General features: G+C 37.8%; 1 protein-coding gene across 1 annotated transcript in view; it reads left to right on the top strand.

Moving 5' to 3' along the window:
* PHF20L1 (PHD finger protein 20 like 1) overlaps positions 1-26,368 on the top strand; it is a 55,706-nt gene that overhangs the window by 12,799 nt on the left and 16,539 nt on the right. The window contains exons 6-13 of the mRNA XM_084280490.1: positions 259-321; positions 3,981-4,188; positions 4,837-4,965; positions 10,345-10,427; positions 14,208-14,460; positions 16,498-16,683; positions 16,883-17,089; positions 24,769-24,822. Of these exons, the coding sequence (XP_084136616.1) occupies positions 259-321; positions 3,981-4,188; positions 4,837-4,965; positions 10,345-10,427; positions 14,208-14,460; positions 16,498-16,683; positions 16,883-17,089; positions 24,769-24,822 (1,183 nt within the window). The remainder of the gene's footprint in view (positions 1-258; positions 322-3,980; positions 4,189-4,836; positions 4,966-10,344; positions 10,428-14,207; positions 14,461-16,497; positions 16,684-16,882; positions 17,090-24,768; positions 24,823-26,368) is intronic.

The following is a 26,368-nucleotide window of genomic DNA, read 5'->3' as shown; positions in this document are numbered from 1 at the left end:
TTTTAATAACTCAGCTGTGAGGGTGGAAAGGCAAAAATTGCAAAGGGTAGAAAACGTGTGGTTCAAAGCAATGAGGCTGTAGGTCAGGCTGCTCTGCAGATCAGCGCCAATTAATGGAAATCACACGGAAATGTGGCTAATGTAGTACAGAGAGAAAATTAAGAGATATTGAGACTGCCCTTGTGAGAGCACCTATGAAGTATTCGGATAACTTACTTTTTCTGTTTCATCTTTTTGTTTTATCTTCGATGTAATCAGGCGCGCGAGAGGGAGCAGATAGCGCCGGAGCTGAGATTAGTGACGGAAATCGAACCAAAAGAAGTGAGTTTTGAGGAGGGTTTTGAAGGAGAGGGAGGGGACTTGGCACACAGGAAGAGGAAGCTGAGGAAAAAGCGTGGATTTGCGATTGGGACACAGGAAAAAAAGAAGATGTGACAGGAGACGAGATGTAGGTGGGGCAGACTGTTTAGAATTGAAAGGTGAGGGTAAGGATTTCGGGCTTGATGTGGAATCAGCCAGTCCATAGATTGATGATGTTTTATCTGTGTGTGTGTATGAATGCGTGGAAGTTGTGATGTGTCAGGAGAGGGAAACCAGCTGAACATTTAGTACTGTAAAGAACCAAAAAGGTGGTGATTGTAGGCAGGTGAAGGGAGAACGATGTGTGTGTGAATTCTGCTGTTGGCACAAGGGTTGGATTTCAGAAATCATTCGGGGTTTTGCCTTCCTATTGTTGCAGGTTTAAGGTTATGCAAAGGGATATTTTAAAACACAAGTGTTTTAGCCAATTTGTGTCAAAGGCTGTTGGGTAACTTCTACTAACGTATTTCTTGATCATGCAATTTCCTGTGCTTTGATTTAGTGAATCTAATTGGCATAATGACAGTTTTCCTCAGTAGTGACAAAGTAATGTTTTGTCTTTGAACTACCATCTCCCATTACTTTCCTCCTGCCAATTTTCTCAGTTTACTTGAAAGATTAATTTTAGTAAGAATAAAAAAAGAAGGAAATACACTTTTTTTTTAAAGTTGTATGTGTAATTACATTAATTGGGCCGAGATAGTGTGGGAAGTGGGAAATCAGGCTGGATGGTGCTGAGTAACTGGTGCATAGTTACAAAACTACAGCCAATAGAGGGACAATGTCAGAACATGAGAGAGAGAGAGAAGTAGAGTGAACTTCTCTTAGGAGAATTTTGCTTTTACTTTATTAATTTGTCATGTGTTTATATTTGATCCTTTGCCTTTCTGTATACTGAATGCTGTGAGGAAAGGTCCTGCTATTAAAGATTTATGACTAGTTTCTGTGATATCTATATTTAGTGTCCTGCGATTATGGTTGACAGAGCCGATAACTTACGACAACCTTGAGATAGATTTTGGAATTCATTTTGCTTTAGTATCCCACTGTTATTCTCCCATTTTCTCTAAAAATTCTGAGAATGGCTCAGCTGCATCTTTTTGAAGGTGGAGTTCCTGTGCTTTTCAAAAGAAAAGTAATCACCTTAGCATCTTGGATGATAAATAGTTATCTCACAACAGAAGCTGTGCAGCTGAACAATTGCTCAGGAGGAGTTCAAGGTTTAAAAGCAGGAATTACCTGTATCACTTTAGCACCTATATGTTTACTCTGGAGCCAAAATAATAATGGACCTACAGAGTTTCTGGCCTACAGAGATTCAGAATCACAAAATTATTGAGGTTGGAAGACACCTCTTGAGATAATTTTGTCCACCCCCATGCTCAATGTTCTTTTCACTGAGTTTAAATTTACATGCTAATCCAGAAAAAAGTATATCACCATAATGTGTATCTGGTCTGGCTTCTGAATGTTTAACTGTTGTTTGCTTTATTGTTTTAAGTGTCCTGTTGCCCTTTCTTAGCTCCATGTCTTAAGGAAAATATCCAAAGAATGGAAGAACATGCAAGCAAAAACCCCTTTATGTTGCACCAGAACAGCTACTGTTAGAACAGGATACTTAGTTCTTTGTGGTCCGTGAAACTCAGTATCTCTGGAAAGCTTCTGATTTCAGGGTGCTTAGCTTAACTTAAAATTGAAGTGCTGTTTTGAAGCTGGTTTGATGCAGGCTGCACTCCCTTTGCTTCCCACTTTTAACATAAGATCCAAGCTCCAGCCATGTTACTGATCCTCTTCATCCCTTGGCCAGGGTACAGTGTAAGACTTCTACTCTCAGGTCTCCTAACTCCTCACCAGCACAAATAGTTCAATCCTTTTTTTGTCCTGCTGGATGGGCAAGGCTCTGGATGGACTGGAGCTAATGTGTGTGCTCGTTTTGGCTGGCCAAAAAAGAGGTATGTGTGTTTTTGATTGACTACGCAGCTGGCAGTTAGACACGCTCCTTGTGGCTGGCATGTCACCACATGGCCTTGGTAGTTGCCTGTTGTGTAAGCATCGCCAGAGCGCTTCCAAACTTTGCTGCTGCTTTCTAGACTGAGTGTATGCATCTCACAATGACAGTTTGGATATGGAACAGCTCATCTTAGAGGAGTCAAAACTGTTGGTGTTTCTCAGTACATAGCTTGATGCAATGTAGAAGCATAACCTATGTAAAGCAGTGATTTTAGAAGTATTGAGCTGTGGAAAAGCATAATGCAAGGAAAAGTAATGCTTTGTGTTTGGTTATGCTTTTCTCCTACATCAAAAAAGGCAAAGAAACCTCAGTAGAATGGAAATTTGAAAGAGTTATAATGTATAATGAGTGGGACAAAGTTGCATTGAAACAAGACTTATAAAATCAAGATACTTCAGGTACCTTGTATGATAATAAGGAAACAATCCAGAATAAAATACAGTCTGCTTACAGCTGGGGGAAAATGAAAAGCTTTACTATTTGCAAAACAGTCATGCAAAGCTAGACAGGAATAGTTTTTATCACACCTTTTTAATACATGGTGGTGGAAATCTGCAAATGCTCTTGTGCCATATTGCCCTGTAGCTAATTAAGTATTGTGCAGAACACTGGGATGCTTGATGCTTAATTCTTACTGGTGGAGGATGAACATGGCTATTGGTTTTTTATATGACACGTAACTTCTCCGTGGAGAAATTATGTACCTTGATGTTCCAGAGTATTTTAAAAAATACTTTTGTAAAAAGGATCAAGGGAAATTTTTTGCAATCATCATTGATCCCTGACATTTAGGAAACATAAGGCAGGAGTCTTACCGCTCCAAAATAGTGGAACGAGATTGGCTCAGCCTTTAAGTATTTGGTTCTCTCTGTTGACTTACAGGTGGCTAGATTACATGCTGAAAAGGAGGTGAATTTGGGCTGTACATTTTGTTGTTCACTCCTTGGATGTTTCTGTATGGTCAGAGAAGCTGTTGGCCAAAATTGGAGGTTTATTACCTTAAATGTGGCTGTGAAATGTAGTCATACCATGGAGTACTTTATTGAAATTATTTAATGAGATTTGTAATGTGTAATACAAAGAACGTTCTCTCTCTAGTTCCTCTAGCAACACAGATATAATTAGAAAAGAAAATAATATATCCATTTAATTAAGAACTCTGCCCAATGGTGCAGCTGGCCGGGCCATGCTTTGAGTTGGTGATGGTTTTGAATAATAGCTAAATTTAAGCAACAGTAAAACTGGTGTATTTCACAGCCAGAAGGCTTAAGAAAAAAGTCAGTGTTCTGGGTTTAGGAGCTCCTGGGTTTCTAAAGCTATGACATATAAAACCTGTGGCAGGGAATGTGTGTAGCCAGAATTTTATACTCAGTGGTTTATTTTTTTAAAGATTTTTCTTTTGCTTCTTATCCATGTGGCATACTGATAATACTTCAAGCTTACTTAGGCAATTTGGGAAACTCATTTTTCCACCCTGAGTAGTAGCCATAAAAATAAATTCAACTGTGCTTAAATGTTTCTAGATGAAGTTTCACTGGGTTTATTAGTATTTTCTTTTTGAGTCTCAGGCACTTTTTAATACTTACTTACCATTTTTTCCTTTTTGGAGGATTGGATAGCTTTGGTCAAAGCTGCTGCAGCAGCAGCAGCCAAGAACAAAGCAGGAAGTAAACCTAGAACCAGCGCAAACAGCAATAAAGATAAAGAGGACAGAAAGTGGCTAAAAGTTCCTTCAAAAAAGGAAGAAACCTCAACCTCTACAATCATGCAGGAAGTCCAAAAAAAGGAAGAGGAGCCTACATCTAGTGATACGTTTGGTAAAACAATATTCTGGAAAAGATAAAATAGATTTTTTCTGTGATGTTGAAGTAGAATTCCTGTTACTTTGGTCATTAAGTATTAAACCAGTATTTCTGGAGGAAGAAGTCTCATTTGCTATTACAACTGTTCTGATGCATAACATTAATCATTTTGATCAGATAGGTATAGTTGGATCAGCATTGATACCTTGTGCAAAACCTCTAACTAGCTCTGACAGCAGAACATGGATGTGGGGGTTTTTTTTAATGACTTCATTGTATGCTTTGGTTCATGTTCCTGCATCTTCTATTATCTCTGAGAGAATTGCTCATCCTGTTACAAGCAAAAGAAAAAAGTCCAGTACGGATGATATATCCATATTCAGGATGTTTGAAATTATTTCTGGGTTGATAAGAATTAGTACCTTTTGATAGTTTGTAGTAGTGCATTTCTCATAATACTGAGTAAAAATCGCAAATTTTGAGGTAACCTTCATCTAATGCTTAAATGTGTAATCTTGAATCTTCAGAATGTGTCATTTTCATTTTTAATAGAATTCTAAAGCTTCTTTACTGCAGTATTTTAATAGCAGTTATGAAATTTAAGTATTTTGGGTGTTGTATTTAGGAAATGTGAGTTTATTAGGTTTCTCTTCTGTTTAAAAGTAGGATTTCCTGTAGTGGATGTTCCAAAGATGGCCTTTGTGCAGGCAGAGAGCACGTTATCGCACAAGAGGAAAAGTAATCTAGGCAACTCATTTCAGGCAAAGAGAGCTCGTCTTAACAAGATCACTGGTAAAATACTTTCTTTTTGTTACTGACTTATTCCTTTCTAATGTGGTGAATTATACATGTTTGCATGTAAGGTCCTACAGTAGATCGATAAAAGCACGTTCATGATGCAGATATGCACTGCAGTCTTCTACTTGTTTGGAGTTTAAAAGGAATCTATAAATGGTAATAAAATCTACCTTGTTCATAAATTCAGAGAATGATCTCAAGTTTGATTTGGTCTTTTTAGTTTTCTGGGAAGGTAACCATCCTGAGCTGATGAATGTTTTAAGTCCAGCTGCACAATTTTCTCCATTATTGGGAGAACGTTGGGAGGTTGTTCAAGTTCTTAACATGTTCATGAGTTACATATGTCCTCTGTAAGGTAAAGGTTTTGTTTAGCTGTGAAAAGACTAAAAGGTTTTTCATGAAGTAAAACCATAAAATGTTTTCAATGATGGTATCTCATTTAAAAGTATACAAGTCTAGCTACAAATTGAAGCAATGAAGAAATGAAAAGTTTTTCCAGTGTCTAAGGCATTTATTCCCTATGTTTATTACTCAAAGATATTAATGGAAAACAACTGTACAGCTATAGAATACATTTTAGACAACAGGAAGTGCAATAATACGTAATTGGTCTTATTGTTAAAAGTTGAAAAATGCATTTTATGCCAAAATCAAAGAGAAATTTCCTTAATTGTGGAAAAATTATTCCAATTTGTATCTCTCTTCCCCCATACATCCCAATAATCAAATTGTGCTCTAAGCATCGATCTTGTCAGTATTTAGGATGAGCTAACATGTTTGTACCTGTGCTGGGAAAGTATCGGATGCATTTCAAAAGCTGGATGGAAAGAAGTTGTGAAGTCCCCTGCCTTCATAGGAGGGGCCTTGTACAGATGGGAAGATAGAAATGCATTCCGCTCATTATTCTATTAAATAATATTTTATGTGAAGTCGGAAACTTTTCTATGCTACAGATAAGAAGAGTTTGTATTTTTTGTTTGTAGTAGATAGGGTATGGTCATTAATATAAAAAGTCTTATTTCTGTAAGAAAAACAACCTGAATTACTAAACAGCGTGATGAATGTATTTATTTTATTTTCCAGACTTGCTGGTCCTACCTTTAGTAGGTCAGCTGTTGAGAATGTTTAGTCAGTTTTCTTATGAGTGTGGTTCCATTTCAGTCTCTCTATAAGTACTTCAGTGTACAGGAGAAAATACATGAAAGCACAGAATGGCAGGGGTTGGAAGAGACTTTGAAAAATCATCTAGTCCAACCCCCTGCTGGAGCAGGATCACCTAGATTAGGTCACACAGAAATGTGTCCAGGCAGGTTTTGAACGTCTCCAGAGTAGAAGACTCTACAACCTCTCTGGACAGCCTGTCCCAGCACTCTGTTACCCTCACAGTGAAAAAGTTTTTCCCTGTGTTCACATGGAACCTCCTATACTCCAGCTTGCACCCATTGCTCCTTGTCCTATCCTGGGACATCACTGAGAAGAGCCTGGCTCCATCCTCTTGATGCTCACCCTTTGCATATTTATAGACACTGAGGTCACTCCTCAGTCTACTCCAAGCTAAAGAGACCCAGCTCCCTCAGCCTGTCCTCATAAGGAAGATGTTCTACTTCGTTAATTATCTTAGTGGCCCTGCACTGGACTTCTTCCAGTAGTTCCCTGTCCTTCTTGAACTGAGGACCCCAGAACTGGACACAGTATTCCAGATGCTGCCTTGCCAGGGCACAGTAGAGGGTGAGAATTTCAGCCTACTAACCACACTCTTTCTAATACAGCCCAGGATGCCATTGGCCTTCCTGGCCATGAGAGCTTATTGCTGGCTCGTGGTCATCCTGCTGTCCACCAGGACCCCCAGGTCCCTCTTACCTACACTGCTTTCCAACAGATCCATCCCCAACCTACGCTGGTTGCTGGGGTGGTTCTTCCCCAGATGGAAGACTCTACACTTGCCTTTGCTTTATTTCATAAGATTACTCTCTGCCCAACTCTCCAGCCTGTTTAAGTCTTGCTGAATGGCAGCACAGCCCTCTGGTGTGTCAGCCACCCCTCCCAATTTTGTGTCGTTGGCAAACTTGCTGACAGTGCACTCTATTCCATCTTCCAAGTTGTTGAATCATATATTGAATACTTCTGGTCCCAGTACTGAACCCTTGGGGACTCCACTATTTACAGGTGTCTAGCTCGACTCTGTCCCACAGACCACAACTCTGACTTCTTTCCTTCAACCAGTTCACAATCCACCTGACTACCTGGATATTCCAGACCTCACTTCCTCAGTTTAGCCGTGAGGGTGCTGTAGGAATGGGCCAGTACAGATCATAGAATCACAGAGTCGTAGGATGGTTTGGGTTGGAAGGAACCTGGAAGACGATCTAGTTCCAACCCCCCTGCCATGGGCAGGGACACCTCACTAGACCAAGGAAACAGTCCTTAAAAACCTGTATTCTGCTTCCTGGATTTTTTTCCCTGGTGTATTTCTTATTTGGGCCTGGGTTTGGTTAACAGCCGTCTGATTTACCAGCCTCATTTCTACTCTCCTTTGTCCTTACTACATAAGTCCCAATTTAATTGCTGCCAGGAGCAGTAGAAGTGTAAATTATGAGTTCTCATGATGTATATTTATGAAGTCTGGGTAACTTCTTTCCAGTATCAGTCAGTAGCAGAAGATACCGAAACCTGTAGACTGAGAAATTGCGTTTTTCTGTGCTATTCAGTGTACTTTTCTATGGATAGATTCTCCTTTTCTAAGGGGCTTTACGAGAATAATAGCAGTCAGATAGGGTCATATACACTGAGCTGGGTAATCAAAAACCCATAATATTGCAGCCATTGGCTTTGTCATTCTAGAAACAATGTCAGAACCTCTCCATGAAAGCATACTCTGTTAGCAGAGTATGTTACCGTTCAGTGAAAGTGACTTAATTCTTTAGTTACAGGATGACATGTGTCATGCTTGGTAGTTGCATTGTACAACTGTTTTCAACAGCTTCTGGAACTCTGGGTTGTTGTTTTTTTTTTTTTTTTTTTTTCTCTCTTTGTCAGTTTTCAAAAGTCATATCCAATAATCAAACTTTCACTTCTGATGTACTTATTTCTTATGCTTGAAATAACTGTAGTTTGTCATTGGTGTCTCTGGCATGGGCTTTAAATTTGAAGGAAGGTTTGGAGACGTTCTGGTGTACCCATCAGAATGGCTACATAAAGCATTGTAGCTGTTGGGAAACTCTCCTGGCTGTACAGGGGGAATAGAAGCAGATAATGTGGTTCTGGGAGGCAGTTTGATGGGAACTGTTTCCTGGAGTTAAATTCAGCATTCAGTAATTGTTGCAGAAGATTCTCCTTGTCTGCCTCAAGGCCACAGCTGCAACTGGTACTCTTTGCTCACCATTAGGTGAAGCAAAAGTTGCTTCCTTTGCTCCGTTTCCTTCTGCTACCCCAACTGGGGGAAAATTACATTTCCCAGAGGAGAAAGATTTCTCCTGCTAAGCAGGTACTAATGCCACCTTCCAATTAGTTTTTGCCTGTTGGAATGCTTGCTTCCACGTGTCTTGCTGCAGTGTTGATACATAAAAGAACAAATAACATCTGCAACAAGCTTACAGAACAAAACCCTTCTGGTTCACTATGCCACTCCCATGCTTCTTGCTTGTTTGTCACTTGTTAAGCCTGTTACTCACAGAGCAAGGTGAACCTCAAGTCCTGCTGCTGTAGTAGCTTTTTTTTTCTGCAGGTGTGGTAATTGGTTAGACAGATACTTAATGGGGTTGAGAAGATGGAAGTAAGTTATATATTCACAGGTCTGACAGAGTAGGTTTGTTTTGTGGCTTTATTTTCTGAGCAATGACCATCTAGCTAAAAATAAAGTTCATAAATCATTGCATGGTTTGGGTTGGAAGGGACCTCAAAGATCATTTAGTTCCAACCTACCTGCCATGGGTTGGAACACCTTCTGCTAGACCAGGTTGCCCAAAGCCGCACCTGGAACTTCTCTGAGCAACCTGTGGTTTGTAGAACTACAAAAGCTGCCTTTATAGCCTGTAACTTGTTTGGTGTTTAAAAATTAATTCACATAATCTTAAAAATTATATTATGCTTTTCTTTGTAGATATGTAGTTGTCAACATAAACAACATTGCTGATTTTGCAACTTGATCTAAACGGGGTAATTTGAGTCACAAAGCTTTATTTAGGTCCATGAAGCCTAAATCTTTTATGAATCCTAATGCAGGATTAAAATTTTACCTTTATAATTGTATTTGTATTAATATAACAGCGATAAGTAAGTTTCTGCTTTTTGGTTAATCTATTTAGCTGTAGAATCAATCAGTTTGCACCTCTTGGTATGGATGTGGTGTTCTGAAAACTTTCTTTAAAACATAACTACTTTTTAGTAAACTGAAACAGAACTTAATCTGACAGAGGGAATTAAAAAAAAAAGCACCTATTGTTTATTGTGGAATGCTGAAATGTGATAGCTCTCTAGCAAAATACCACACCGCTCTTTTTGTGCCTGGTTGGTTGTTGCTATTTTTAAGTCCTGAATGCATCCTAGGAGCCCAAGCTTCACTAATTTGTAATTCCTTGGGTATTGTGTACTGTAAATTAATTTTGAGCAGGTCTAATTTTTCATGGAATGCAATAGGAATTTCCCGTGGGTTGCTCAGCTCAAGTTGGTTTTGAGAACTTAACCTCTCCACCCCCAGTATTGATATTTCCTGGGATTATAATAATAACTTCTGTTGAGATTTGTGTTTGTCAGTTATTTTTCTTCATAGTAGTGATACTGTATATGAGTTCATGAATGAAGTAATATATTCTGATATATTTATGCTTGATATGGCCTTGTTACTGAGGTAATTGGGGATCTCCATTGCTGAGCATATCCATGTGGAAATTAAATCCCTTGCTTTGTTCTGGCTAAGAAATGTTTGCAACTGTTAGTTAAGAAATAATAATACGAATTCTCATGGGAATTTGTTTAAGGCTGGAGAAAAAAATGTTTCTAAACAATTTTGGGCTCGCAAAAGTTTCTTCAGTATCATAGACGTGGTTTTAAGGCCAAAAGCGCCTTTAAAAGGATGATGAGGCATTATTTTTCGAACTGGTAATTTGATTTTCATCATGCTAGTGAAGATGCCAGAGTGTTATGTCTTATGGAAGGGTGTTATCATGGGATCATCCTTCAGCTTTTTGTTTCTTCTGATCTAAAGGGTTCAGCTTTGTCTGGAGCTGTTTTGTAAAGAATTATATTGTAGATATAAACAGTTCATATATCTTGTCACACTGTTTTGCTTTGTTTTACTCAAATTCTTGTTGCAAGCTGTTTCTATCTAAAAATTTCAGTGAATTTTTATTTTGTAACTCTTTTTTTCCTCCTAAGGCTTATTGGCATCCAAAGCTGTTGTTGCGGATGGTGCTGAAAAAAAGGAAGGCAACAAAGAAACAGCTCCAGTCCTGGAGCAGGTATGAAATGGTAGAGTTTGATTCTTTTGCAAGGTTCCCACTGGAGTGTGCCATGGAGATGTAGAACCTACAACATTAAAATTTCCCCTTCTGATATAATAGGGAACTGAAAATTGATCTTATGTTTACATTTCTGGCAGAGCCAGAAGTATGGAATTTAATTGTCTCTAAACACAATGTTGACTTGAATTTCAGTAATGAGCTTTTTTGTTTAGAAAAGAAATAGAAAACAAACATGAAGTCTCCATCCAAAAATTGTGAGGAGACCAGTGTCCAGAGGTCCAGTTTTATATGACCATGACTGGCTTACAAAAAGACCTTTGCACAAATTTATTTTGTGTTTAAACCAGGGGTTTCGACATGAATTAGAACTTCTTTTAAAAGAAGTTTCTTTTATATTGTAAGAATTTGGTGTTGTAGGCTTGTATGTGTTTTATGAACCGCTCGATGAGCCATACATTTTGCAAGGGTGTGTATTGTAATAAATACAAAAAAGAAACTTTTAAATAATGTTAAGGGTCTGATTTTTAAACCTGCCTATTTGCAGGAACAGAAGCTTTTATCTTTGGCTTCTTCCATCATGTTCAGGCATTGCTTGACTCCAAGTTGTGCATTATCTTGCATATTAAAAGGGCTGAATGCCTAGGCATGATAGAGCAAGCTAAGGATGAACAGCAGTCTTGATTCAGGACATCTTTGCTTTCCAATGACTTAAATCAGAGCCTTAATGTAGTTTTAATACAGCTTTTTTGTATTCATTTTCATTCTTCTTCAACAGCGACATTTGAATGAAATAGCCTTGCTGCCCGCAATTCTTTTAAGAGCACTTCTGTTCTTAAGCCCCGGCACACTCTATGAACAGTCCCTACCCCAAAGTTTCTTTGGTATTTTGGTTGTACTGGTTCTTTAGAGCTGATATATAATTGCATTGCTGTGGTGTTGCCATTGACACCGCATTGGGTGCGAGTCTCGTCAATGGAACATGAATCTCTGTTCTTAATGCTGTCACTGTACCGGCTGCCGGAGCCACTACGGTGTCAATGCATTGACTGATATTTTGCATCAAGGTTTACAATGTATTGACATGACATTCCATTTCTCAAATTTTTTGCATATTAAAGATGCTATGACTTCATTGCTACTGTGTGTGATATTTTCAATGTGCAAAAAACTGTGAAATGGCTTACAGCATGTTGGTTTTGGAAGAATCATTACAATGTAAATCTTACCATGCAGAAGCCCATTACGGTGAATGGGACTTTGTGGTTTACATAGACTGTGTATGCAACAGTATAAACTACAGTGCATATTTACTAAGACCTTTTTGTTACTACTTAGACTTAGTAACTCGGCTGTTTCTGTTTTATTGATTAGATATTAAACAAACAAAAAAAAGATGTCTCTGTCATTGTTTACATGCTAATGGTCTGAACAAACCTCATTTTTTTTGGAAATGCTGGTTAAGCTCCTTTTAAAGAGGCATCTAAAATCCCAAATTGTCCTGTTCCTTTGCTTCTAACTAAAACCAGAACCTCACAAATGTTTAAATGATTAATTGTGGGGAGGAAAATTTTTGAGCTTAAAGCTTTTTTCACTGCCCGAATTCAAATTCAAATGGCCGAGTTATAAACCTCCCCAAAAGGTTTTCCAATAGCAAAGCTGACATTCCTTAGAGGTTTTGTCTGCTACTGCTATAAAATTGAATGGGTAAAATATCTTGTAGGTTTTTTTAATAATGTAATACAGAACATGGTAGAAGTATTCAGGCCAATAGCCGAAAACTGACTTTGTTAATGGAAGTTTATTTTATTTATATTTATATATTTTTAGTTTACAGTTGTCTTAAACCCAAAACCTCAGATGGTTAGTTGCAGATACAGTAGTTTATTTAACTGTATTAGGGTATGTCATGTTATATTTCCTTTTGACCAAGACCTGATTAGATGAATAACATTAAGGTTTTTAATGTTAATTTGTCCTGTTAAGAGGTTAAGCACCTTATCAAAATATTAATTTAATTTTTTTAATCTTGTTTAAATAACTTTGTAATTTGAAAGTAATGGATGCTGTAGTAATGTCTTTCACATCTGTGAAGATGAACAATAAAATTGTTTATTTACAAGTTACGACTCTAATTAATTTCTGGTAATACCTCTCTTAACCAGCATAGGTATTCTTTACAGTTCATGTAATATTTTATTTAAATGAATAAACTGCACTTAGTACATGTGTAATTGAGTTATTCAAGGTAGAACTGGTGTCTGCTGAATGGGATGTTTTGCACCGGATCTTTACATGATGCTTCCAGCAAGCTATTCCTGCAGCATTCAGGGGTGCCCTTAACAAACAGAATGTGCACTTGTGGTTTTTTGCTTTCTTTTTCTATTTTTTACTTATTTTTTTCCATTGGAACGTGGAAAGTTCCTGTGGAAAATAAAACTGCTTTATAATGAAACCCAAAAATACCCTCAAGTCATCAGAGATGTGACGTTTTTAGTTTGGATAAAGTGGTGTGCACGTTTCTAGAAATACCTTTCTGCTTTGTTAGTTCTGGTTTTATCACCTGGTACTGTGCTGTGTGACAGAACTGGGACATGAAAGGGGACAGATTTAAGACATTTATGTTCAGAAATGGTAGTTTGCCTTTACTGGGCAAGTTGTAACACATGCACAGTTTATTCGGTGAAGTAGGAAGAGCTTCCAGTTGAAAATCTAAAATGCTAATGTCTGTCAATGCATGCTAATTGTCTGAAATTAATACTTCAGTGTGTGTGTTAAGAAGGATGAAAATTGATAAAATTGGAAAGCTGTGTTATGTGCTGATTTTTCTTTTTTTTCCCCCCTCAGACACTGTTTTAACTCTTTTATCTGCTCATTTTTCCCAAACAGTTAGCAATCTATGTAACCCTGTGGTGCTAGAAGTTGTGATTTCTTCATGTATTTGCACAAACATATAATGTGGTGAAATCCAGACTCCCAGCACTGAAAGGGGTTGTGTGAGAGTGTGTTCAGTATTTGGAAACTTGTTTTCAGACATTCCTTAAAGGAGCATTATCAACTTTTTCAGGTTCTTTTCTAAAAATAAAGTTTGTCTTCGAGAAAGTTTTCCTGACAAACTTCTTACTTTAATTTTTTTGCTGTGGTCAGGGAAATGACCGCGAAGGGAAAATCTTGGTGACTTATTTTAGAACCACAGTCCTCTGAGCAAGGGCTGGTTGCTCAGAGAAGTGTAAAAGCCTGTCTAGAAGCATCTGGATGATGCTTTTAGTCCTGTGGTGTTTAGTGTTAGGTAGTCCTGCGAGGAGCAGGGCTTTGGACTCGATGGTCCTGATGGGTCCCTTCCAACCTCAGATACTCTGTGGTTCTGTGATCGCAGATCAGTGTATGTATTCCAGCTTGATATGGATGTGCTCCAACTTATACTTTAAGACAATGCTGACAGCCCATGTCTACTGAGGGTGAAAAAGACAGAAACTAAAAAGACTTTGGTGTATTTTTAAAATGGGAATAGTGGAAAAAAGCTTTGTTTTCAGGCTTTTTGCAGGTATTTCAGATAGTAAGAAATAAGGGTGTTCTGAATGCTGAAAATAGTTGATAGTGCTCCTTTAAAAAAAAGGTTTAATGTGATGCATTTTAAATAGTTTTCATTTGTACTGAAAATAATGTTGCTTTGAAATGTGTTTTGAATACTAAAGTTGCTTTTAAAAAGATCAAAATAGAATACAAGAACTACAGCAAAGAAACTGAAATAAAAGTATCAATTTTTTATTATTTATTCAGGAGATTTCACCTAAACCACAAAGTCAGAAAAAAAATGAAGCTGATATTAGCAGTTCTGCCAACATTCAGAAACCTGCACTGTTATCCTCAACTTTGTCTTCAGGAAAGGCTCGCAGCAAGAAATGCAAACAAGAATCTGGAGATTCTTCTGGGTGTATAAAGCCCCCTAAATCACCACTTTCCCCAGAATTAATACAAGTCGAGGATTTGACGCTGGTCTCTCAGCTTCCTTCTTCTGTGATAAATAAAACTAGTGAGCACAGACATTTTAAAAAAAATACCGTAATTACTTATAAGAGATATACAGAATATTATTTTTTTGGGGGTTGTAAGTGGCTACTGCTTTTAAAAATGAATCTGCTTTAAATAAAAGGTCCAAGCGGGGAGAATTAGGGGTAGCTCAGTATTTTAAAAGTCAAGTCACATAATAAGACATATGCATTACTCTACCGGAAATAATACCTTTAAATAATACATTTATATTGAGAGTCGTGGCTTTTAATGGTTGGCTTTCCCTCCAGCTTAAATCTCCACGTTGCTATTAACAGTGATACAGGAAAAAAAAATCAAACCTCTCTTCTGAAGGGGCCTGATTCATTAAAGAGAAAAGACATACACCTTGATTGTGGACCTTTCCTTCTCTGAGAAATTCTGCCTTTAGCAGGCTGATGCACTTTACCTGTTGGCTGTGATATTCTTCACCTTATGTGATGTTTCCTCCAAATATGTGAAAGAGAAGATGGGTTCAAGATCTGTGTTGGGGAAATACATAAAATACTGGATTTCTTTGAGAAAAAATACTGTAGGTGTTCAGCTTCCTAATGTGTGTAACTGATGTGCAAAGTACCAAAATACTGGCTGTCAGAAGAACAGGGAGAGGTGTATGCTGCACCCATGATTATGTTGGTTTTGTATCAATATTAAAATACTTCTGTAACTTTTTTTTTGAAGTTACACTTGGATTTTAATGTTGCTTAGGATCAGGCTCTTTGTTGCCTGAAGCACATTAAAAGTTGAGGCCAAGAGCTAAAATAAATGTGGGTTCCAGGCAGTCAAAAGCTACATGGGGTTTTTTCATTTGTAGAATAGTAATTAAGGATGGAAGAGTAAAGCTGCATCGTCTGCTTCCCCTTAACGTTGATTTGGTATTTTCCTTAGGAGATAAGTTGCTTTTAATCTTTTCTCACAGATAACTTTAAATGAATGGGAGAGAGGAGGGTGCTAATCAGCCATTCTTATTTATTCAGGACACTTTTTTTGGTATAAATTGTATTTTGTCCCCACAAAATATTAGTGGTCATCTATATTGTAATACATCTTCCCTCCCCACCCCTAAAATAATGGTAAGTAGCTTTCCTTGAGCTTGTCTGTATTTTGGATTGCTAGACTACACTGTAGCAGTATTTTTAAAATTAGCTCATATACAAATTGGTTACAAGCTTAGCTCTTGTCAGCACCGTCCTCAGTCTTTGGCGTCCAAGTCTTTACCACCTCTAATGGAAATTTATTTTTGCTGTTTCTTTTATTTTTAAATGTGTACATTTTTGACTGTAAAGAGTGCTTATGAACAGGAGAGAACAGTGATTTACAATGTAATAATGACTTAAATGTTTTTCTAAGGCAAAAGGTTGTGAAACTGAGCGAAATTGGAGAGGTGTAGAGGAGTGTGGGTTTTTTTGTTTTTAATGAATCAGGCCTAAATTAACCTATATCAATCCCCCTCTCCCTTTCTTATTTTAAAGTACAAGGTACTTGAGCCTTCTTGCTGTGCCACGTGTTGGCAGTGTGCATTTGAAATACATTTGGGGGATTGATATCAGGTTAGCAGAAGACAGGAGGTGGGATATAAAATTAACCACTGCTTTTGATTATTATTTTTTTTAAGTTGTATGTTAACACTGTTCCATGACTTTTTAGACCTTTAACTGTGATCATTTGTTCTGTTTACTGTTAAATCCTCTTGGCCCCTTCATTTTTAAGTAGCCTACTCATGGGTTATATGGGGGGGTTGATTTGTAAATAACAGTTTGCCTAAACCAGCAGCCTTTATCAGTGGGGAAGTAGGTGCCCTAATAATGTATAATACGCAAAAAGCAGAATCATGTCTTGAGCAGAACTTTTCTTTGCTCCTGGTAGTCACAGCTTTTAATTACTTTTGCCAGTTCTGCTGTGATTACCAGCATTGCAAATAAGAGCTATTTAAAGCACTTCCCATCTTTAGAACTCAGATACTGCCGTAAGATTATGGTATATCTCTCTGCTTCATGAACATTGAAAGATCTCTTTTTAGGTCCATCACAGCCAGTGAATTCCCCTAGATCCTACAAACATAGCCAACGGAGAAGAAGATCACAGCGTTTAGCCACTTGCTCCTTGCCTGATGATTCTGTAGGAAAAGTTTCTTCTCCCTCTTCAGTTACTGATGGAAAAGTGTTCTCCATCAGTGGTCAAAACCAACAGTCATCAAAATTGGAGGGTAATGTATCCTAATCTAATAAAGAACTGCCCAAGAGAAATTGAATCATAACAATGAGACCTTTCATGGTTTTCATCTAATGGGATATTTTGACTTGCTGTAGCTAAAGCTGTTCCTATGTTATGTAACGCTGCACCCCAAACTGTTGTTTGTTGGAACTATGTATCTTTTTTAATATTACATTTTTTCTTTTATGTAGTACCTGATGTTGCTCATATGTCACTTGAGAAGCGTGGACCATGTCTCCCTCTTGATTTAAGCCGTAGTTCGGAAGTTACCGCACCATTACCCACAGAATCCACTTTCCGTAATGAATATCCCAGTAAAGACAAGGAAGATATTCAGATGATTACATATCTTTCTTCCAAAGCACTAACTGATGGAAGAGTAGCTACAACAGCGTCAGGTAAAGAGATTCAGTATGCAACCAGCTAGGTTGATAGTTGCAGGGTTAAAACATGTATGTATTCAGTCACACAGATAATATTTATTTCTTTCTGCACACTCTCAAACCTGCCACTCTTGTGTCCATCTGCATATTCTTTGTCTTCCACTGGCTTTGAACTGCATTAGCACTTTTTCTAACACACTTCAACAAGAATCTGAGTGTGGAATATAAAAAAAAATGTTTCTTCTAAAATATTTTCTATTGTTAAAACTCATCAAAATAATTTATGGATTTGTTTACTAACATACTAATATATATTAGATCTAGATGTATTCATTTATCTTGTGGCTTCAGCTCTAAAACTTAGTAGCACTTTCAGAGGAAGTCAGCATTCTTCTACATTTGGTTCTGTTTGCTTGCTTTGAAATGTTACTTGAAAATATATCTGAAAAATCCTCTAAAACTTGCATAGACCTGGTTCCCCCTCCCCAAGGTGGGACAGAGCTCTGTCCTGGAACTCTGCTTTGCCTCACCCTTTGTAACATTTTACTGGCTACTGTGGTTTAAGTGAATTGCTTGGATGGACAAAATTAAAGGATTTGGAGAAGGGTTTACATTGTTGTTTGAAACCCCAAAAAGTGTGTTCTTCCAGTGAATGTTAGGTGCCCATATGCTTTTTTTGTTACTAGGTCTCTTATGTGCGTATTAGACAGTTTTTAATTGGCTTCCAAAAAAGAATTATCTCTGAAGCCTTTTCTAATTTTTACATATGAAAATTGTTCAAGTAAGTGAGAGGAGAAAAAGAAAATAAATTATTGTATGCTGCTGGGGCCGTTTGTGGGAAATACAGTCAGTTGAAAGGGAGGACAGCATGACCTTACAGCATATGATTACAGCACTCGAACTATAACTTGGTCTTTGGTGGAGAGGATGGAAAAAAACAACTCGGCATTAAGCTGATAGTATAACTGCAGTTCTGAATAGGTCAATAAAGCATTTTGTTTAGTAAACACGATCCCTTCTTGCTCCCACTGAAAGTGTAAGGTGGTCACTTCAAGTTGTAGCCTAGCTGCTTGACCCGGTGTAGTAAAGGCTGGGTATGATTCTTGGATCAATATTGTGTAGGTTAAAGTAGATGACTGTAACTGTCCTTTCTCTAAAAAAAAAAAAAATCCTATTAATCATGTAAACTGGTTTATCAAAACAAGGGCTGCAGGAGCTTCTAATGAGCTGCCACTTAAACTTTAAATAACATTACTTAATTGCCTCTGGCACATTGCATAGCAGTAGAATCACAGACTCCTGCGAAGATTACTTTTGTAAAAGTCCTTTTATTTCGTGTCTTCTGTCCCTAAGAGAACTGCTTTTGGGAGGTACATTTGCCCACTCATAGTTCAAGATCATAAAAGAAACTAACAACTTCCAACTGCCATTTGTTTCTTGTTTATCAGTTATTAGGAATTTAACTTCTATCTTTTCTGAGATTGTGTTCTGGATCATTTTATATGTAGGTGGTAACGCTGACAGGTATTTATGTTGTTGCCCACCTCCATCATGGGATTGGCTTGGACTCTTGAGTGAGCTGGTCCTAAACCCAGCATCCATGAACACACTTATACCTGTTTATCTGTTGTGCTTGATCTTAGCTACAACTGAGTCTAAGTAACGAAGTACTGGCTTTGATTTATGATGCCTTTTGTCACTCAGAAATCATTGATGTGTCCAGACACTTTATTTTGGGGAAAACCACTCCCTAACAATTATCTGGTATTACGGCTTGAGTCCAGAATGGGAAGAGGGAAGTACTCACACCCTATGCTGCAGGAATATAGTTTTTACTGTATTTAAAGCCTAGTGGAGCTTTTATGAACCTACTTAATTCAAGAGTTAGAAGCTCACAAGGAACTGATTTCCCAGTTACGTTTTTGTATTCTGGGGTTTTTGCCTTCTGGACAGACCTGGTCTTTGTTCCTGTTTTTCATGGATTAGAATTTTCCTCCGTGTGCTATAGGTCTGTCTTAAGCTTTCACATGGACTTTTTGTCCAAATATAGAAGTTTCAGAAGTATGCAGCCCAGCATCCACTTGAGCAGTATAGCTTTGTGGTCTGAAAGCTTAATCTAAGCAGTTTTGATATCTTTAGTTTGGTGATTTCATGGAAAGTTTTGGAGTTAGCTGCCTCTGTCAGTAGTATCTCTAGGACTCTAACACACTCATGTGTCTTTTGGGTTCATCTCAGGCTTCTGACTTGTACGAAACTCATTTGTTTGCTCATATTTGAATCCTCATATTCTTCTTAGAAGAAAAGGAATAATACTAGCTTTTAAGTTCAGCTTTGGAACCTCTAGAGTTACTTAGCACTGTTGAATAGTTTTTCTTGCGTTATCTGCCTTAGAAGGCATCTTTTTTCTTCTGAAATAGGACAGGTTCTTGAGTCACATTGCTTAAGCACATGCTATACCAATTTCTTGCCATGCTTCTGGCAATAAAATAGAATTAACTATTTGTCACTACTTTTCATTCTCTAATGAAGCCATTTAAACAATGATAAGCTAATATATCAAAGGAGAGGTGCTCAAATCTTCCCTTTCTCGGTCCTGTCGATGCTTGAAATTATTGAGAAAAATTAATTTGCATTATGCAGTAATATCTGCCCACCTAAGAGGGATTTAATATATTGCAGCGTGACTTTCTATATTAGAGTACTAGAATTTCAGTGTCAGATCCAGACTGCTCTGTATTTGACTGCTTTTTAAGCTAAAACCTTTGGTGATATTTCTGCTGTTTGGATTTTATTGACACAGTCTGGACAGATCTGGTGTTCTGTGCACTGAAATCTGCGAAGTGCACTTAAATTGGATTGGACTTGCTGTCTTTGTAATCTTTGAAGTAGATAACTGCATGTAGTTTCAGAAGTTGTGGAGGTAATGGAAATACGTAGCTTGAAACAGCCTATTATGGTCTACACCCCTTCTGCAAAAGAGCTGTACTGTACAGGTTTTGGCTTTGGAAGTTTACACATGCAACAGAGGTTATCAGTTGAGTGAATTGAGAAACGATTTTATGTTGCTGAAAATTAAGTGTTTTAATGACCTATTTATCCAAAAGATAGGTGGTGTTTTTCAGAGGGGAGGGATGAGGTCACTGAGGTGCAGACATATAAAAGGCAGCTCGTAGTATTAACACATAGATCTCAAAGTTATCACTGAAGGTGACCAGCTTGTCATTTCAGAGAGGCAACACAAAAGCACTGTGGTCAGTTCCTTCAGTCCACAGGCTACATGGAGATACTGTGCACTTCGGTAGACACTGGTACACAGCCAGTTAATTATTGAACTAAATAATTGGGGTACCACTTTGCCTAAACTGCTGATAGACCTGCCTGAGATCCCCTGGTACTGCACACAGATAGCTAAGAAACCATGCTTCACATGTTGGTAATTGGTCACTTACCCTTTCGCTGTAAATCCACAATCATCCTGAATGTAAAGTCTGTAGTTTCCCAGTTCCAAGTATGTGAATTCAGGTCCTTCTGTAGTTATTTTTCTTAAAGGTGTGATAATTTTTCTTGGTATCTGTAACTCTACACCTTTTGTGGTAGTTTAATTTATGTGTTGAGGAAAAATAATCCAGTAAGTGATCTGGGGCTTAAAAGTGAGTTAAAAATAAGATGTTATGTTTATTACTATAGTAATATTAATATTTATAGTCTTAATATAGCAATATTATCATTAGCTGTTACTTTTTGTTCTAGTTCAGTCCAGGTAACTTTAGGGTCACATTAGATTTTATGGGAGAAAATGACACTCGTGCTAAGAGAATAAAATCTTGTAACACTGTACACTTTTACATACTTTTGCTGGTAACAGTTTGCTGCAGCAAGAGCAAGAAATGGCCAATGTACAAAATTTTCAGAAAACAAAATGAGTCCTTAGTAAACTCCTACTAGTATTAGTGGTTAGTTACCCTGTGTCGTGGTTTTAAGAGCTATCTAGACACCTTGCTTTTAAGAGCTCTCTAGACTAGTTAGCTGAAGCCCTTGTTACTTTGGAGCTGTTTTACTTGAACGTGTGCTGACAGCTAGGTTTACTCCCTAATTTCAATGTCTGCCCTTCTGATCTCTGCCCTGAAGTTCCCAGCTGATTCTTAGGGTACTTAGCTGAAAGCAAGCAATAACTTGTCATGTCCTCATCCTTTCTGAAGTGCTCATTTTGTGCAGGACCTGGTATTAACCACTAGTATGCATTTAAGGTGCATTTAGATATAGGATTCACCCTGTGCACTGGGAAATCAAAATACAGAATTAAATATGATAGAACCATGAATTATGCCAGTTCTGTTATGATTGTAGTAGTATGTTATTGCAAATTATAGCATTACTGGGAAGTTGAAACATCAGAAGCCCTGGAATGGAATGCAGGCAACAAAATAAGTTGCTTCATGTTGCTACAGTTTATTTTCACGTGAGGAACTGTGTTTTACAGTTCCACTAAAAAGCTCATAGCACAGCATCCCATTGTGTATCTGTGCTCACACAAGAGGGGCTCGTGTCACTTCACCATGTCAGACCAGGAGAGGGCTGGAAATTGCTGTGGTTTGCATTTGGTTTTAATTAGAAATCAGTGTTCTGGTGATAAAATTGATCTTAGAACAAAGACATAATCAGTAGTTTATCAAGTCTTAATCTCTAAGCATCTTTCTCTCTCTGCAGACTGTTAATTGCAGTCCTCCCACACTTCACTGTGTGGGAGGTGGCTGACTAGACTCCTCAACGGGAATAAAATTGCAATTAAAAGTAACAGTTAAAAATATATATGGTAATATATCCGTAAAGGAAATTTTCCATAACTGAGATTTTTCATGCTGTATTTCTTAGTTGCCCTTCAGACAGTGGTTGTCTACTTTGTCTAATTTTGTGGTTACTTGTAAATTGCATGGATGAAAATTAAGCTTTGCAAGCTTTAATGCTTCATTTAGGATCTGAGAGTTTAAGATTCTCAATCCAGAATGATTTCTGACTCAGAAAAGCCAAGAGTAACATTGTGGTGTATGCTGGCATAATAGTAATTTCTTACTTTGGGGCACTATAGGAAGGCAGTTTGGGGAGCTCTGTCATTGAGATGGATGTTTCTGTGACTGTAGCAGGTTTCTGGTCATGATAAATGTTCACTCAAACAGTTAATTAGGTACTAGCTGGTTACTTTGTCAGGTATGGTTGTGTTGAAAACTGTCGAGCTACTGAAGCTTGTTGTGTTGTAGTTATCAAAAGCAGAGGATGTCTGAAGTCAGGATGTCTTCTGAATACTGAAGTTTATATATCAGTTCAACTAATACTGTGACTAAATTTCTCTTGAGCTTGTTTGGATGAGTATCCTTGCATGTTTTCATCAAAATGGCAGCGACCTAACCAAATTACGTGCATTTGGGTGATCCTTTTGTGCTCTTTTTAGAAGCGAGACAAGACGTTGATAGCATGATGATGTGGAGAAGTGTCACTTCTTTTACTGAGGTGCTAAAATATACTGGTTGCTCCACAGATGGCAAAGCAGTTCAGTCCCTTAAGAGAGACAAACGTTAATTAGGAAACCCAAGAAAGGAATAATTTGGGTAGTGTCCCAGCAAGCTAAGTCTGCTTGAAATACAAAGGCTAGGGCCTGAAGATTAGACCAGTCTTGAAGAGATTATGGTCTTAGCTGAGGTGGTTGAGGTGAGGTAGTGGAAAGGCTCAGGTAGCCTCTGCCGTGGTCATGCCTTGTGTTAGAAGTTAGCACCAGCTTTAGGCTCGATTCCATGGTATGATGATGTCTTGCATCTTGGAACCTTTGGCATTTAAAAGCTTTGTGCAGTGTGGTCAGTGATGTACCACTTGCTGTCGCTCTTGCTGCCCATATGGCTTTCTCACTCTCTGGCATTTTCATTGTTTTCCTGCAGAGTTTTCCTGGAGGGTTGTGTGTGTTGCATCCTGGTAAAATTTGGTTCATCTCTCCAAGCCTCCTCCAGAATAGTTTTGTGATTGATAGATTTACTAATCTATCTTAACACTGCTTGCTTAAATGCTTTTTGATTTGTTTCTGAATATTAAAAAAGCATGAGGGGGGTGGAGCTCAAAGAACTTGTTCCAGCTGAGCTTCAGATTTTGTTTTGTTTAATACCTGGGCTGTTAGCAGGTACCTTTTGGGACTTTCTGGGTTTTGTTTTCTTTCGTTCAGCACTTTAACCTGCAAAAGTGTTTCTTACGTGGTGATGCTTTCATTGGGCTCACAAGTTGAGAGAGACCAAAGGTGACAGGTGCCTCTGAATGTTTACAGCTGGCATTGAAAAACCTAAACCCCATAAGACTTTGCAGAGCTGTGGGGGTTTTTGTACTCTCTGTCCCTGGCACGGACCTAAAATGTCCTCAGTGAACTGATGAAGATTAGACTTTCCTAATTATATTTAAACAAAACTTAAAGCTCTCACAATATTGAAGAAGACAGTAATGGAGAGTTTTGAGTGACCTCAATAATGTTCTTTATAAATAACATTTTTAAAACTCTAATTATTTGAAAATTCTATTGCCCTACTTGATTATAAGCATTAACAATGGAAATTATAATTAGGGTGGTGTTGTGCCATGTTACTTACTAATTTGCATCAGGTAAAGATTAAAACCCCGTAAATATTTCAGCAAATAAACCTTTCTGAACAGCACAGGATAAGAACTTTCAGTATATGATGCTGAGTTCTGACAAAGTATCACAGTATTTTGCATGTAATTCAAATGTGGATTAAATAAATGCATGACAGCAAATTATTTAAATATTACTAAAATAAATTTTAAAATTAAACTTTAATCACATTAAATCTAAAATAAATTTTCAATTAAAATTTAAAATGCAGGAGTGTGAGTTTTATACATAGCACTAAAAGCGCTGTTACCAAAGTTTAGTTTCTCTGTTCACGTAATTGAACACTAGTTTAAGTGGCATTGAGGATGCTAGCACCTTTAACCCTTACTGTTGACCTGGGTTGCTATTTAAGTGAAATAAAAGGAAATGAAAAGGCTTAAAAATTACAGCTAAAGTACACATTAAATGGTACAAGTAGTTTAAAAGTGAGTGCTAATCCCAAAAGAGACAGACCAACCTTCTGTGGCATGTATTGTCTTGTATGTAAGACTAGAACCTGGGCATTCATATACAGCGATTCTATGTTAAGAGTGATGATATTATTACCAGCCCTTGACATTTCAGTGATCTGGCTGCAATCCTTATGGAATGCCTAGTAAATCTGTCTTCGTGTTTTCAGCACCCTCGTCCCATGTGCAGGCCTTGCATCTGGAAATGCCTTTACCAAATAGTGTAAAGTTACCCAAAGGGAGTAGTAAAAAAGAGGTCATCCTCATCAGTGAGCTCTGAAGGGACAGAGATACAGTGCTCTGTGCCTGTAAAGGAGGAATGTTTTGATAGTCTGAAGGAGAAAATAGTAAAGAACGTGATTGAGAAGGACAAGCATTCAGAAGGGGCTGAACTACAATACTTACTGTTTCCAGCACAATAAAAATAATTGTAAAGTGACATCAAGAATAATTTAATTCTTTATATTTTTTTAGTTTCTTCTTATGTCCTATTAGCACTTTTTATGGTCCAATGACTTCTACAAGAAAGTGGGGCATCAGCCAGACATTGCACTTATGTCATATTCTTCTTCAATTTGCAGGTGCAGCGAGAATGGAGAGAAAAGGAAAACTGGAAGAGAAAAGTTCGACATATGGTGGGTACAGAGCTTTATAATTTTTACTTAAAAAAGAAAAGGAGAAATGCTGTAATGCTTGATGTCTCTGAAGAGCAAACGTAAAAGTGTAAAATATTTCCTGAGGCAGATTGTGCTGCTTTTGTTTGCCTCCTAAAACTAGTTTTGATACGTATGATGAGTTTATAGTAGATGAATAATTTTATAGGACAAAACAAAAGCACCCATAGCAAGGATTTGGAAGGATCCAGAAGTATGATAGTATTTTTTACCCCAAATTGAATTAGTGGTTGTGCCTTTATTTCCTTGTACTGATTGATATTTCAGGGGGAGGAGAAAACAGTTAAGCGTTATTAGCAAAACATTTGGCAGTTTCTTGAAGGAAATTATAACTTAAGATGCTTTTTCTTTTATCCTGTTTAAATAATTAAATAAAATTTAAAAAGAATTATAACAGAGCTGGACAAGAATTCCTAAGTGATTCTGCCCTGTTTTTCCAGGAGAAAAGGTTCTGTATGCCCCAAGAAGATAATAAGACTCCAATTCATGTGCAGGAAAACATCCTGAAATACTGACTTTATTTCGTGGTTTTACCCGGCTGAGAGCTGAGATCCACGCAGCTGCCTGTTCTTTAAAGGAAAAGAGTAGGGGAAGGGGGGGGAGAGGAGGGGGGAGGCAAGGGAAGGGGAAAAGGAAGGGCAAATAACAACCACAAAACCAAGAAACCAAAAAGCCCGTGGGTTGAGATAAGGATAGTTTCCTAATATAGCAGAAAGATAAAATATAACAATGCGAACAGGACTAGAGCAGAAAAATCTATGAAGCTGTTGATACACAGTGCAGTTTCTCACTGAACCCACAGCTCAGGCCATCCCGGAACCCGACCGTCCCCCAAAAACTGTGCGTCCTGGAACCGCCCCTGCTCCTCCTCTCATCAGCCCCCCTTTATACTGAGCATGACGTAATTGGCATGGAATACTCACTTTGGCCAGTTTGGGTCACCTGTCCTGGCTTCGCCCCTCCTTTCTCATGAATGGAGAAATACGAAGAGCTGAGAAAGTCCTTGACTGTCTGACAGCAACTAAAAACATCAGGGTGTTATCAGCACTGCTTTCATTTTAAACTCTCAAACTCAGCATTCCATCCGCTGCTACAAATGAAGTTAACTCCATCCTGACTGAAACCAGGACACTTTAAGGATTTATTTTCTGTAACAAGTCAATTCCCTCATTATCTATCTCACTGTTGATTGCTTAGTGTAAATTATTATGGAGTGACAGTGTTGTGGGACATATTTTGTGTGGTGAGACTTAGCAGGATAAATAGAATTTTTCTGAGACAAACTACTTCTCCTTCTGTGTATACCAATGCAGCTGGTGTAAAATCGTACCATGAATTTTGGTCTGAATCAGTTCTCAGTGAGGATGTTGCTGTATAGTAGAATGATACTGAAATTTCCTTCACATGACTTTCTGTAGATTGAATGTGTTTTGCAGACAATGATATATACTTACTTGGGAATTTTGCACTTTTAGAAGCATTTTCTCTTGCCCAAACCGTTTTATCT

This window comes from Gallinula chloropus (genome assembly GCF_964237585.1).
Source record: "Gallinula chloropus genome assembly, chromosome: 2".
Lineage (NCBI taxonomy): Eukaryota > Metazoa > Chordata > Aves > Gruiformes > Rallidae > Gallinula > Gallinula chloropus.
This window is presented reverse-complemented; position numbering and strand designations above follow the sequence as displayed.